General features: G+C 37.3%; 1 protein-coding gene and 1 non-coding gene across 2 annotated transcripts; both read left to right on the forward strand.

The window, feature by feature from the left end:
• The first annotated feature begins 4,393 nt into the window (after positions 1-4,393).
• On the forward strand, positions 4,394-4,500 carry LOC148848286 (small nucleolar RNA R71). The gene has a single exon (XR_016101607.1). It is a non-coding gene; the product is annotated as a small nucleolar RNA R71 (small nucleolar RNA).
• Positions 4,501-9,889: 5,389 nt separating this feature from the next.
• LOC148848287 (Uncharacterized conserved protein (UCP012943)) lies at positions 9,890-14,449 on the forward strand. The gene is made up of 4 exons (XM_088949197.1): positions 9,890-10,798; positions 12,175-12,418; positions 13,576-13,669; positions 13,782-14,449. The coding sequence occupies exons 1-4, from the start codon at positions 10,374-10,376 to the stop codon at positions 14,045-14,047; spliced, it is 1,029 nt and encodes a 342-aa protein (XP_088805323.1). The 5' UTR covers positions 9,890-10,373; the 3' UTR covers positions 14,048-14,449.
• Positions 14,450-15,208: the final 759 nt, after the last annotated feature.

Below are 15,208 nucleotides of genomic sequence, written 5' to 3' on the forward strand. Positions count from 1 at the left end.
GGGAATATTTTCCAACGACAAGTATGAAAGATGATGAGACATCATTGGGAGGTGTTCCCAGTACACGGTTGTAATGTGTTGTGGGGCGTTGTAAGGCGCCCCTAGTCGGGCATTGATGTATAGTGTTGTGAGGTGTGGATAGGTTTATTTTGGGTAGGAGATCCGAACTATTCCCAACAACAAAATAGGTGTTTGGCATTGATGCTAGGAACATAGCACCATTTCAGTAGGTGTTTGGCATCAGTGCTGGGAACACACCTCCGTTTTCTCATAAAAATGATGCTGAGAACGTTGGTGTATCCAAAAGCGCGTCATTAAACACCCCAGAACACCAGTTTAAACATTTATAATTTTTTACCATTTCTCAAACAACTATTAATGTAGTAAATGGGTGAACACGGGTTGTATCCATAGGGAAGCAAATGAAAAATTAATATATACTTGGATCCGAACAAGAGAATACAATCGAGAATTGCAAAAAATAAAAAAATATAATCTATTATTACTGAAATTAAATGTTTTGAATTTAAACGACAATAAAGAAAAATCAAAATTTAATAAAGTATGAGAATCAACTTGCAGAAACCCCTCCTGACAAGAACCGGACATCTATCCTTTCTACAACCCTCAAACCCCTCAAAACAAAGAAACAAACAATAATTAAATCTAAAAGAATGTAGAAATAAAAATAACAAAAAAAAATAAAGAAAAAAAATAATGGTTGATCAGATCTGATGGCAGTAGTTGCAGATTGGTTGAACAGCTTGCAGGAACTCCTCCTGACAAGATCTAGGCGTCCTCCCCTTCTACAACTCTTGAACTCCTCAAGAAACCTTAGCTTTGTTAACTGGGTGAATTGACCAACCCCTTCTCCAGGGCCCCTTGGGTCATTTTTATAGAGAATGGTGGATATAACTGGAATTAGAGAGAAAAAGGGGGGGGGGGGGTAGCTAGGTTTTAGCAAAAGTATGGGTGCCCTAGGGTTTAGAATGAAGGGCTCGGATGGTTCTAGGGTGATCCTAAGACTGAGAAGAAAAGGAGAAGGCACCTAATATTATGTAAGGCTGAGATTTAATAGCTAAAGGCTGAATGGTGAAAATTAGAAGTTAGGTGGCTCCTAAAGTTAGAATGCTAAAAAGATAGTGCCCTATAATGGATGGTGGAGATTAGAAGGAGTGGAGAGTGGAGATTAAACAGCTAGGAGCGGCTAGGGTTTGCTAAGAGTGAAAAGAATGGGTTAAAAGGCGCCCTAGAGTTTGCTAAAACGTGGGGAGCATACTAATACAGTGAAAGGGGTGCTAAACTATGTTTAGCAGCTAGGAGGCACCCTCCTGCTTTCAGTTTTTCACAAAAACACCCCCTCTCTCAACTGGACTTCATACCAGCTTCCCAAAATCTGCATTTCAACCATGAAAACTTCCTAGTTTTGTACATAATTTGCATAGGGTTCCTTAAAGGTCACAACATTGAAATTAACTAGGAAAATGACACAATTTGCTACTCTGAGGTCGAAAATACCCATGTAGAGTTTATCACACCCCCAACTAACCATTGCTAGTCCCTTAGCAGTGCAGCATTAAAATTATACTGAGCATAGGTCCTTCCCATCTCAAGGTCATCCCTAGCAGAATTAGTCAAGCATCCTGATTCCAAAAGTCTCAAACTCTGTATAGATCAGTATTGAGCTTAAGGGGTAAAATTGTCTTACTTTGAATATTATAGAAACTTGGCTTAAAAATCTTATATACCCTTCCATTTATAGATTGTCTTGATAAGATGATATTGGTTTTAAAATCAAACAGGTATTCTTCTTATCATTTTTTACTGTGGATTTCTACCCCTGAACTTGATTTGCACACTTATTTCTGTTGTTACCTTCCACCGTTTGATGTGAATCTCGACACTTGCCTTAGGTGAAGAGACCCGATTACTAAGTGTTAGGTGATTATCTTTGGCATTCCCTTTCCCGTTTGACGCAAATGTCAACACTTGACTTAGGTAAAGAGACCTAGTTACTAAGTCTAGGGTATCCATTTGACTTTTTATTCCTTTTTTTTAGAACTGTTTAGGGTAGTCCACTATTTCTAACAACTTGAAGAATTTTTGTCTACTTTCTCCATCTTTCTCTTTTTACCTTAGCAGGGGCAAATTTGGGAGTATGTTCCAATTTCTAAACTGTTTCGAAAATATTTAAATAAGACAAATTTTGACTCCTATCACTTGCAACCAATTTCTACAAAATCCAATATTATTTTATCAGTTTCCTCAACTTTTTTTGTTTGGAAATCTCTTTTAATGGAAAAAAATTTTAAAATTTTCAGTGAAATTTCATTTCTGCATATTTAAAGGCTTAGCTTCTCAATTTTTCTCTCTCTTTCCTTACCCCCAACTTAAATGTCATTGTCCCCAATGGCATGACTAGAATGATGCAAAGGTATGCCACCTGGTCTTGAATAAAAAAAAAAAAACTCTAATCCTAAAATTAACTAAAAAATTTACGTTCAGTTGCCTCCCAACAAGCGCTAAGTTTAACGTCCTCAGCCAGATGCAACTATTCATCTCTCTCATCCAAATTCTCATACTCACTTTCGTTTTCATACCAACCAGGACCAGATCGGGCTAACCAAGGGGTAGGGAGGTCATTCACGAGATTGTCCACTATGTCCACACTACCTTCATGTTCCCCTAGTTTTGGATGCTTAGAGGCATTAAAAATATTCAATTGGACTTTCTGCTCCTCAAATAAGATGTCCATTTCCCCCGATTTACAATTGATATTTGCATTAGCTGTTGCTAAAAATGGTCGTCCTAAGATTATCAGGTTGTGGTACAGTTATTCGGTTGGGGTCATGTCTAAGACAACAAAATCTACAGGGAAATAATAGTTTTCTATCCTGACTATGACATCCTCGATGACACCTCGAGGAGTCTTAACTGACCGATCAACGAGTTACAGAATTACTGGGGTAGGTTTCATTGCCGACCCTGAACCTTTCATAAATAATGGACGGAAGCAAGTTCACACTAGCCCCTAGATCCAATAGGGCCCTATCAAAGGTGATTCCATAAATTATACAGCTAATAAGAGGAGCACCCTAGTCTTTCACTTTCCGGGGAAGTTGGTTCAGGAGGACCGCACTCACATCTGCTGAGAGCATGTGAATCGCATCGAAACTTTGCATAAGCTGAGACATGCTGAATCGCATCGAGGAGCGGGATGTTAATTTATACTTATTTGAAAAGTTCCCTAATCTCCTCATTGCGAATCTCTTTCTTTTTCCATGACGGCCTGACTATGAGTGTGGTAGGAAAGGGGACTACAAATTGGTTTACTTTAGGCTCTTTTTCTAAGTTTTCCCTTTCTTCTTCTTCTTCCCCCCCCCCCCCAACTTAGGGTTTTCTGACTCCTTTTCTTCTCCTTTACTTTCTTTCTCATATGGGTTTTCCAAAATTCTCCCACTCCTTAAAGTTGTTATAGCTTTAGCATTTTCAAAGTGGGGGTTCCTAGGAGGTAGTTGAATTTGCTAAGAAAAACCCGGTGACTGATTCCTAGGGTTTGCAACCGGTTGACTCGATAGTTGCCCCACTACCCTCCTTGCATTAGCTTCAGCTAGCTGTCCTATTTGGCTTTCTAACCTAGCAATGGGTTGCTGTTGATTTAGGATCAACTGCTGCAACTGCATAAATTGATCGTCTACTGATCGGGATTGAGGAAGTTGTGGGTAGCCTTGATATGGTTGGGCCGGTTGACTCCTAGGGTACACCTGCTAGAATGGTTTTGTACTACTGGCCTATGAAACTGTTGGGCCATGGAGTTGGACGGATGTTGATGGGACTGTACATTGGGTTGATGTGTCCTCCAAGAAAAGTTAGGATGGTTTATCCACCCATGGTTATAAATATTAGAATATGGATCATTATTTGGCCTTGATAAATTCTGGGCCGCCTGAACTTGTTCTTGGATAAAAGGCAGGAACTAGGTTGTAGTAGGATAGTCATCAACCTGGTGGGCGAGGCTGGCACAAATGGAACATACTTCGGGATATGAGATAGATGGGCCTGATTGCTGGTTAAGAGTGAAAAACTGGTTGATTTTCTGGGCTAGAAGCTCTACCCTATCCAACTTTCTAGAAATGGCGTTTAAGTCCATTATTGCCTCAGGCTCTATATTATTTATGACCTCATAGAGCCATGCCTTCTTTGAAGGTTCCACCGACCTTTCATAGGAATACAACAACACGTTATTGATAAAATCCTCACTTAGGGTTTCGAAAAGATTATAAGCTTCATCCTTGCTCTTGCTCATAAATGCCCCCCACACGATGCATCTACCATCTGCCTGTATTGATCTGTCAGGCCTTCATAGATGGCCTAGACAATTTTCCACTGGGACAGGCCATGGTGTGGGCATTTTCTCATTAACTCTTTTATCATCTCCCAAGCCTCATGAATTTGTTCACCCGCTGTTTGGGTGAATCCCGTGATAGCTCTCCTCATGGTATTGGTTCTGCCTATAGGATAGAACTTCCTAATGAATTCTTGTTGCATTTCTACCCAAGTCATAATGGATCCTCCTATAATCCCTAACCAATGCTTGGCCTTATCCTTCAAGGAAAAGGGGAAAAGAATCAATCTAAGGGCATCATCATTGAAATTCTAAATCCTTACAGTTGAACATATTTCTAGGAACTCATCTATGTGTTTGTATGGGTCCTCACTTGGGTTCCCATAGAAGGATGGGAGCATCTGGATTGTACTTGACTTAATTTCATACTGTAAGGCCTGAGTATCAGGTAACTGGATGCAGGATGAAGGGTTTATTGTGTTGGAGTGAAATATTCCTTCAACTTTCTAGGTTGGGCATCATTGATTCCGGCCATTTGATTTCAGTGTTGATTATGGAGGTATCTCTCTATTTCAGGTGTAGGTTCTATAGTTTCTCTCCTTAGAGATCTCCTTCCCAACATATAACACATAAGTCCCTTTTCTTTTAAGGCAACAAATCAACCACACGACCTAGGGGCTGACCTAGGGTTTCCTAAACTAGTGGTTCAACCAATGTGAATCCTTTTAGTTTCACTAGGAATTACACCACTTCCTTTCGTTAGCCAGGTAAGAGGTGGGGATGTGGGAGGCTCCCCTTGCTCTCGTAAGGATCTAATTAATTAACCACAAAATCCGTTTAAGCTTAGCCATTTAACCTCTTTCCTTAGACACCAACCCCCGGTTATGGAAAATAATTTCCAACTTTCTTAAAATTCAACACACCTTTGAACCAAATGTAAGGCTTCCCTAAAGGATCTTGCTATCCAAATTTTAAATTAGGGTTAGGGTGAAACACACATAAAGGGTGGTGATTTTTGGGCCAAGGAAGGGTGATGAAATCCCCACCTTATCTTATTTAAGTTGGATGGCCTTAAATGGATTAACGAAACAAAAACAACCAAACAAAATGAAAGCAACTAATTACAATGCATGAACAATTATTTCTAAAATGCAATTCACCAATATAACATAAAATAATAAAGCAAGATAATTAAGCAAAAGAAACAATTAAAATAATAAAAATAAAACCTAAAACATTCACAAATAGCAATGATAATTTAGCAATTAAATAAACCTATATGATGCGTGCTCTAGAATATCAAACCCTAAATAATGGAATGAAAATGCAAGAGAAATATTCATTTTTTTTCGAATTATATATATATATATATATATACATATTTAATTCAAAATTTAAACTTTTGGAAGTTTAAATTCAAATTCAGATTTTGAGAGTTAAATTTGAATTTTTTTTTTACTTTTAACTTTTTTTTTATTTTTTTTCTTTTAAATTTTTTAAATTCAAAAATTTAAATTTTAAATTTCAAATTTTGAAATTCAAATTCAAATTCAAATTCAGATTTCAATTAAAATTTAAATTCAGATTTAAAATTTAAACTCAATTTCTAAAATTTCAACAATTTCCTATTTAGAAATCAATTATTCAATTAAACAACTAAAAGAAAAGAAATTAAATAAAGCAACAAATAATAATTGCAAACAGAAAATAAAACAACAATTAATTGTGCTAAACAAAATTAACAAGTACCAAAAATAAATTCTGACAAACAAATTGCTAATCTAAAAATTAAACTGAAAATAAAATGATAAAAAAGAAAATTATGCAAGAAATAGATAAAATAAAAGAAAAAGAATACAAATATAAAAAAAGAAAACCAAAAATAAAATAAACAAAAGAAAAAATGCTGAAATTTTTTATTTATACTTTTTTTAATAAAAGAAAGCATAAATCTAAAAATTAATACAAAAAGAAAAATACGCTGAAAAAATAAATAAAATAAAATAAATTATTTTTTTCTTCTTTTGGTTTTTATTGTTTTTATATCTGAAATAAAAAAGAAAAAAAAGAATCTAAAAAAATTAAACCGAAAATAAAAGAAAAGAAAAGAAAATTATGCTGCAAGAAATAAAATAAAATGAAATAAACAAATTTTTTTATGTTTTTTAATCTGAAATAAAAGAAAAAAATCAAACAAGAAATTAAAATGGAACCAAAATAATACTAAAAAAAATAAATCAGATCTAAAAAATTAATAAAAAAATTGAAAATCACTATTCTACCAAAAAAAGTTCAAAAATAAAAATAAGAAAATTAAAAATAAAATGGAACGACTGCACCTGAAACGCAATCCAATTTCTCTTCTCTTCTCTTCCATCTCACAGTCCCGTAACTCATCGGTACCCCACCTTTCGCTATTCCGTCCCACAGAATCAAAGAGAAACAATAATTAAATTGAGATAATAGATCAAGTAATAAAACGAAAAAGAAAGAATAATGAAACAGATCAGGAAAAAGTAAACAAAATTTTTTCTCCGTGCCTCCCTAGCAATGGCGCCAAAAACTTGGTGTGTTTGGAAGCGCATCGTTAAACACCCCGAAACACCAGTTTAAACATTTATAATTTTTACCATTTCTCAACAACTACTAATGTAGTAAATGGGTGAGAATGGGTCGTATCCACAGGGAAGTAAGTGAAAAATTAATATATACTTAGATCCGGACAAGAGAATACAATCGAGAATTGCAGAAAATAAGAAAATAGAATCTATTATTGTTGAAATTAAATGTTTCGAATTTAAACAAAACAATAAATAAAAATCAAAATTTATTAAAGTATGGGAATCAACAAAGGAAATAAAAGAAATAAATAAATAAACCATCCAAAATCTGGATCCGGTCGCGGTAGTTGCAGATTGGCCAAACAGTTTGCAGAAACCCCTTTTGAGAAGAATCGAGCGTCTATCCTTTCTACAATCCTCGAAACCCTTGAGACACCTTAGCCTTGAACCGAACGAATTCAGATCTGCAAAACAAAAAAAAAATGAACAAGAATTAAATCTAAAAGATTGTAGAAATAAAAATAACAGAAAAGAAAATAAAGAAAAGATAATAATGGTTGATCGGATCTAGTGGCGGTAGTTACAGATTAGTTGAACAGATTGCAAGAATCCCTCCTGGCAAGATTTGGGCATTCTCCCCTTCTACAACCCTTAAACTCCTCAAGAAACCTTAACTTTGTTAACTTGGTGAATTGACCAACCCCTTCTCCAGGGCCCCTTGGGTCCTTTTTATAGAGAATGGTGGATATAACTAGAATTAGAGAGAAAGAGGGGGGCGGTAGCTAGGTTTTAGCAAAAATATTGGTGCCTTAGGGTTTAGAATGAAGGGTTCGAATGGTTCTAGGGTGATCCTAAGGCTGAGAAGAAAAGGAGAAGGCACCCAATATTATGTAAGGTTGAGATTTAATAGCTAAAGGCTAAATGGTGAAGATTAGAAGTTATGTGGCTCCTAGGGTTAGAATGTTAAAAAGAGAGTGCCCTAGAATGGATGGTGGAGATTAGAAGGAGTGGAGGGTGGAGATTAATCAGCTAGGGGCGGCTAAGATTTGCTAAGAGTGAAAAGAATGGGTTAAAAGGCGTCATAGGGTTTGCTAAAACATGGGGAGCATACTAATACAATAGGAGGGGCGCCAAACTGGGTTTAGCAGCTAGGAGGCACCCTCCTACTTTCAATTTTTCACAAAAACACCCCCTCTCTTAGTTGGACTTCGCATCAGCTTCCCAAAATCTGCATTTCAGCCATAAAAACTTTCCAGTTTTTCACAAAATTTGCACAAGTACTCTTAGAGGTCACAATATTGAAATTAACTGGGAAAAGGACACAATTTGATTACTATAAGATCGGAAATAGCCTTGAATTGATGCCTTTAAGGCATCAAAATGCAGAGTTATCAAACGCCGAATTGTAAGCACTGTTTTTTTTTTTGGAAGTGGTGCTGCCACATAGGTTGTTATCTAGGAAAACAACACTGGTTTTGTTTGGTACCGGTGCTGTAGAATCATTTTCAGCATTGGTCATATTATCCAATGTCCAAGATGATGCCACATCATTACACCGCTTGCAGCAACAAGTTGTTTCTAAGAAAACATCAAATTTGGTGTTGCTTCATACCACACTTTCCTAATTTCCAATGCGTGATCTAAAGCAACATTTTTTTGGAAAAACGATACCAAATAAGTGGTTGTTTTCCGAAGCACTGCTTTTTCTAATGTGGCACCTACATCGTGTTGTTTTCTCAAAAAACAACATCGATGCCAAACACTGCCATAGAAAAGAGTGCTTATTTTTTGTTTGAAAGTGATGTTACCACATAAGGTGATTTTTTGGAAAGCAGCATGGGTTTTATCTAGTACCAATATAGAACCATTTTCAACATTGGTATCTTGGTATCTAATGCCACATTGATGCAACATCATTGCACCATTGGCATGATTATTTTTCAATAAAACATTAAATTTTACGTTTTTTCATATCACACTTTTCTAATGTGGCACCATTCCACATCATTGCACCGTTTTTTCTTATGTGTCTTCTCCTTTATCCTCGTGCATGGATAAAGGAAGGAAGAGCGGATGGGGAGACTGGTTTTCACCTACTGGTGTCTTGCCACCTCGCGAGGTCAATTTGGGATTGAGTTTTCTCCTTATTTGGATGCAGCTAGAATCCCCCATCAGACTTGCAGGGCTTTTTCTCCCCTTCCTTTTTCAGGTGGCGGATAAAAAGGGGAAGGACAATGTGGAAAGGACGAAGGGTTGCAGTATGCTGGACATTGTGGGAAGAAAGAAACTCCAGGATATTCTCAGAAACTCAGAGAGGAGCAGTAGATCTGAGGGCTATCATACATATTAGGGCGGTACAGTGGTTGAAATCTTTGAAACTTTTCACAGATTACACTATAGATGACATGTTGAGGAAGTGGGGTGAAATTGCAAATTGCACGCAGACCAAGTTAGTAATGAGTGTGGCTTGGACCCCCCCCCCTAGTGGATTCTTGAAATTAAACTTTGATGGGTGTAGTAGGAGAAACCCGAGACAATCGGGGATCAGGGGTGTTTTTAGAGATGAAAATGGGGTCATCTCTACTATGTTCTCAGGCCTAATTGGAGTGGGTGACACCCTTAGAGTTGAGATCTTTGTAGTTGTGGAAAGAGTCCGGAAAGCTAAGGAATTGAACATCAAAAAACTCATAATTGAAGGGAATTCAGAGGTGGTGATAGGATGACTGACTAAAGATCAAAATGATTTATGGAAGTACAATAATGAGAGGAGAAAATTCAAGTGGCTAGTGCCAGATATAGAAGTTAAGACATATTGGATCAAAAGATTAGCTAATTCCCTGATTGATTAAGTAAAACAATAGGAATAAAGGGATACATTGTTTTGTGCTAAGCTATAACGTTAATGTCTTTTTTTTTTCTCTTTTCATGAAGTTATTTGTATATTTGTCTATGAAATAATGAAAGTGTTATTTCGGCTTTCACTACGTGGGTTCCGACATGTTTGTTAACTACCCCCACTATCTCTGCAGCCTATATTTTACGATTCTCTCGCAGTTATTGCCATCCAGTGGTTGCGAGAGGAGAGCTCCACGTCTCCATCCCTTAACCAATTACTGAGAAGAGTAGCAGATAATGAGTGATATTTTATAGGACTCAGAAGAGACCGGAGAAGTGGCACTATGCCATTAGTATGAAACTAGTCCCACGTCCATTGTCACATCGTGTAAAAATATCAGCAGATTTTGGTTCCGTAGTAGATCTCCGAGTATCATTGATCATTACCATTGAATTCAATTCAAGTGTCTCAGATTTGAGATATCTCTGAAAGGTAATGGGACCCATGTTGCAACGGTTCAGATTCATAGAGAAGTAAGGACTCGTTGTTTATTATGGAGTATGGATATCATCTATTCCTCCTTGAAGCTCAAAGCACAGGAAAACAGGTTTAGCAGGAGTAAGAGCAGAATATGAGGAGGTCGTTTGGGAGCAATAGAAGGATGGGAGGAGGAGGAGGGATGTTAAGGACGGTTGGAAGGGCAGTTGGGGCCCGTGTGGGTGGAGTCCAGGAGGCTTTCTCCAGGTCCACCACCACCACCACAACCGCCGCCCACAACAACCCCACCACCACGTCTAACCTCCGCTCTTCATCATCTTCTTCTTCGACTTCTTCACTAAACCTTCCCGTCTCTGATACTTCTACGACTACGACCACACCCACTTGGCCTTTATGTCATGATTCTTACTCTTTCTGCCACGGTGATGAGTGGGACTGGGAATCTGTAGATGGAGATGGAGTAGAGGAAGAAACAGCAAATGGGTTTTCTGAGAGACACGTTTTTGGATCTGTTCCTTCCAAATGCGAAGTCGAAGATGCTGTATCTTCTCTTCAGCAGTAAGCAAACCCATCTTTTACTCTTCTCTTTCTTCCTGTATCTAAAATTTCTAGATTCTTCTCTCTGTTTGTGTATGGTTTGCTCAGATGTTCAAACTTCTTGTTCTTCCTTCCGTTCACCCATTTTCTTTCTGTTAGTAACTGGTTTGGGATAAGGTATCTTTCCTTTTTTACTTTCTTTGGTAAAACTGTAAAAGTACTATGGTTAAGGCCAATTTCACAGGTCTAATAAAGATGTTATCTCTTGAAATCCAGTTCTGATTAGGGCACATCTCATTTTTAATAAATCAGGCACACCCCCATTGAAAAGACAAAGAAACCGCTATTTGTTTTATCTATCCCAAAAGTCAAAACATGAGGTATGTATTCCTTGATGGGTTTGCGTCTGTATAAAGAATGGGATGTGCCCAAATCACTCATTTCCAATTGTAAATGTAGTAAGGACAAACATGGATAAAAACAATATAATCAGAGAATTATGATATAGCTTGTAGTCAAATAAACGGTTAAATATAGGTTTCAGTTTTGTTTAGAATTTGAGGAGTAACGTTCTATTGTTGGTGTATCCATCAAATACATGATAACTATGGAAGTTATGCTTTTTTTTTCCTCTGCTCATGGTATATATGGACTCCTGTGTATCGTGTACCCATGGACATTGGCAATGGTCCCCCCACCCCTTAAATTCAATTCCAACAAACTATCTTCTAAAGTTCTAAAGGTTGTTTGAGAAAACATCGTTTGCTGAATCTGAGCCCACATGAACATTGAAAAAAGAGTGACGATTGTTTTGCACACATCTAACATATTGAAGGAAAACATGTTTTTCTTTCAGGAAGCAACTTTTTCTTGGTTCTTGAAACAATTTCTAATTTATTTTTTCAGACATAATGTCAAAACAGTATTGTAAAATGCCAAAAATATGATTCTTGCTGATGCAGCAGTTTCAGAAATTGACGAGAACAAATACAACTACACTGCCAAACACCACTGCATGTGGGTTGGTTTCTTCTGATAAATGTTAAACTAGAAAGAGAAAATCCAGTTCTTTCCACTGCATGCCTATCATCTTGACCAAGGTTGGCAATTTAAGGACCCAGAATTATCTTGTCTGTCTGTAAAATTTGGGTCTGTTAGCAAGTAAGTTAATTGAATGACCACGTTTCTCTCAAGTTTGATATATAAAACAAGTAATCAGTTCTAGAATGTCCATGCATATAAAAGAAAGAGTTGCTTCAATTATAAACTGTTCATGCGTTATTGACTATGGAATTTCTCCTGCTAGATTTTGATTTTACATCTATTTGCAACAACTAGTCATCAAGCATCAAAATGGAGAATGAAAAAAGCCAATTATAATGGTTTTGCTCCTGTAGGATCATTGCCCCAGCTTTATGTTCCCAAATTGTCGAGGATAGATCTCCATCTAGTTCAGACAAGGATGTGATTCATCAAATTGGGAATCCAACCAGTTTTATGCACAGAGATTCTCTGTATGGTTCACCAAAGGACTGGATTGAACCAGCCCTGAACCTTTACAATCCAAGAGTTTCACAATCTCGTCAATGTGAAAGAGTTTATGATGCTTTTCATTTACTTCAAACAGAGCCATCTGTGCAGGTGCCCTCTATTATTTAGAGCTATTGTTCTTTTATTATTGATTATTTCTTCTAAATCTGCTCTTCTTGTTTCTTCTGCTCAAATTTCTCCATATGTCCTGTTCATGTATAGTTGTAGGACTAGGAGCAAGGGTGTTAGGTTGTTCAACTATTATAAATTATACTTTGTGGGTCTGTCACAGATTCCAATAGAAGCGGGATTTTGTTTACTTTATTCTGCTTCATTTATTCAAATATATGCCTCATTGAGAAACATATGCATTATAGACATTAATATCAATATCCATATTCTGGACAAATGCTAATGCAGTAATATTAGATACTGACAAATGCTCTGGTATTCGGTAAGCAAAGAAGTAGATTGTTTCACTTGCTGTTTTACTATCCTGATTATGCAAAGTATAGGTTCCCATTTACTTGGATTTTTGGTTCACTTTTGTAGCCTTATATGTTATATAGTCTGACGCCATCTATTTGGAGGATCTAATCCATGGCAGTACAAAGAAATAGTGTCTGATATACTTGGGTTTGGGCTAGGATAACTTCATGCAGGGACATAGGGATAAGATTCTCATACTTTCCATTTTTCCTTTTTTTTTTCATTTTATTTCTGGTGTAGACCTGCAGTTTTGATCAAAGATATAATGCAAATTGCAAGCCTTGTCAACTTTTCAAATTCTGAATTTCCTTGACTGCGTCAGTATTTGGCAAAACTGTGGTCAGGGAATATTAAGTTCAAACTGGTCACTATGTTTTAGTGGCCAACTCCTCAAATTGAGATCCTTAATAAAGTTGAAATAATTTTATTATTTGGATAGGTTCATTCAAATTGTTGGAGATTTTGGTTTTTGGATGAAATAATTTTGAAGACTAGCAGGCCATGCTAATCAGTTGTCCTTCTTTTGTGAACTTTCATTGATTATTTTCGTAATTCTGACTTATATTCCCTCTATTTAGAAGTAAAAAAAATAGTAAATAAAGGAGAAGCTTCAAATATACCTGCATGTGTTTCTTTTTTTTTTCTCCTTATATTTCTGGTTTCTTGCCCAAATTTAGGTTGAGAAACTTCAAATATACCTTACCATCCATAATAGGGTTTGTTAGGTGCTGTTTTTTGTGGTTGTACACATCTTTTTGAGGATTTTCAATTAAATGCAGAGAATGGTTATTTCATTGTCTACTGATAAAGCCGTTTGGGATGCTGTCCTGAACAACGAGGTGGTACGAGAGATCAAGGAATCATTATGTGCAGGTTTGTAAGAATCCAGTGTTTTATCCTGCTTTATTTCTGTTCAACAAATATGATGTATATCGGTACGAGGGGAGAAAATGCAAATGCATGAAAATTATGATGTTTTATGCAGCTGAAAATGGTAGCCAGCAGAGTTCCCAAAGAAGTTCCAATGTGGCAAGGAGCATTCTCAGGTCGATATTGGACGGCACCAAAGCAAAAGCTATGGAACTTATTGAAAAAATTAGAAAGCTGGTGAACGAAATATTTCAGGCTCCTGAGAGAGAGAAGACCACAGAAGGAATCTCGGGTCTCTTTGAAGACAGGCTGAGATCATCACTCCTGCTCTCTGTTGTGGTTCTCCTAATTGTGGTCATAAGTCGATCCCAGAGGATTTGATCATCATTCGACGACATAACAGCCTCAAAAACTAATGGATCAAGTTACTGTTAAATTGCTGTTAAACAAGAGTAGTTTTCCTCAGAAAAAAAAAAGCTCGAAGATGAGAGGTTCATGATTAGTCTATGTTTAATCATTAATTGGATTTTTCAAGAGAATTTATTATGGAAGTGAGGCTTAATATCTAATGGCCTTTGTGTTGATATCCTTCCATAGCACTGACCTTATTGGGTGGAATGCATTTAGAATCATTTAGGCTAAATTCATAGGAAGAGTGCAAATAGGATGAGTGTAAATTTTTGTTATACTTTTGCTTCAGATGTAATTTTGTCATACTTGTTTGTGAGACATAAAATGACATGGTTCCCTCGTTAAATGAAAGAGAATGGAGGTATGGGGAGAGTTCTCTGTTTGGGTACACCATGGGGCACTCGAGTTTGGATTTCCTCCTCACATAATCTTCTTCACACCCACCTCACAGCACTTGTGCAGCCCAACATCAGCAACCCCTACTTGTATTTTTCATTCATGGGAGATGTTCCCGATGCATAGCTGTAAGTGCTGTGTGGTGGGTGTGAGGACCATTTCGTGAGGAGGAAATCCAGATTTGGAGTGCTCGTACTATTTTGCATGGCAGATTATATGTTTAGGGGCACAAAGTGGTACCAATTGGAATGGAAGGACAAATAATCCCATCTTAGCTCGGATTACAAGCATTTATATACACACCATAGAAAGGTTAGGCATAGGATGTGGTATTAATTGCCCTGAGACTTTAACCTCTCAGGCCACTTGACGAAGTCAGTCGTAGATCTGCATCAGGATCATAGTCTGCGGCATGTTGAGTAGTGAAGTTCCTAAAGGTTGGTAGGGGATTCCTCCGTCAACAGTCTCGGTGCCGACCCGACCTCTTCCTGTAACAGATATAATCAAGCTCCTTGGCAGGAATGCACCCTCCTGAATGTTGAACATTGTAAAAGTGGGCGACTGGGCGTTAGGCCCAATTCCAGGCATTGGAGCTGGATTTCTAAGGCAAAGTAAGTCGCTCATTTTCATTCTTCAACCCTTCAAGATCCTCATTGTGCCCTTTAGGGTCCTCTAGGGGAGGATCAACTTGAGAGGGCACTTCACACGCGAAGTCGGTTGCTGGTGAGAGGAGCC

Source organism: Nelumbo lutea, chromosome 6 (genome assembly GCF_056320005.1).
Source record: "Nelumbo lutea isolate HS-2025 chromosome 6, American lotus-T2T, whole genome shotgun sequence".
Classification (NCBI taxonomy): Eukaryota; Viridiplantae; Streptophyta; class Magnoliopsida; order Proteales; family Nelumbonaceae; genus Nelumbo; species Nelumbo lutea.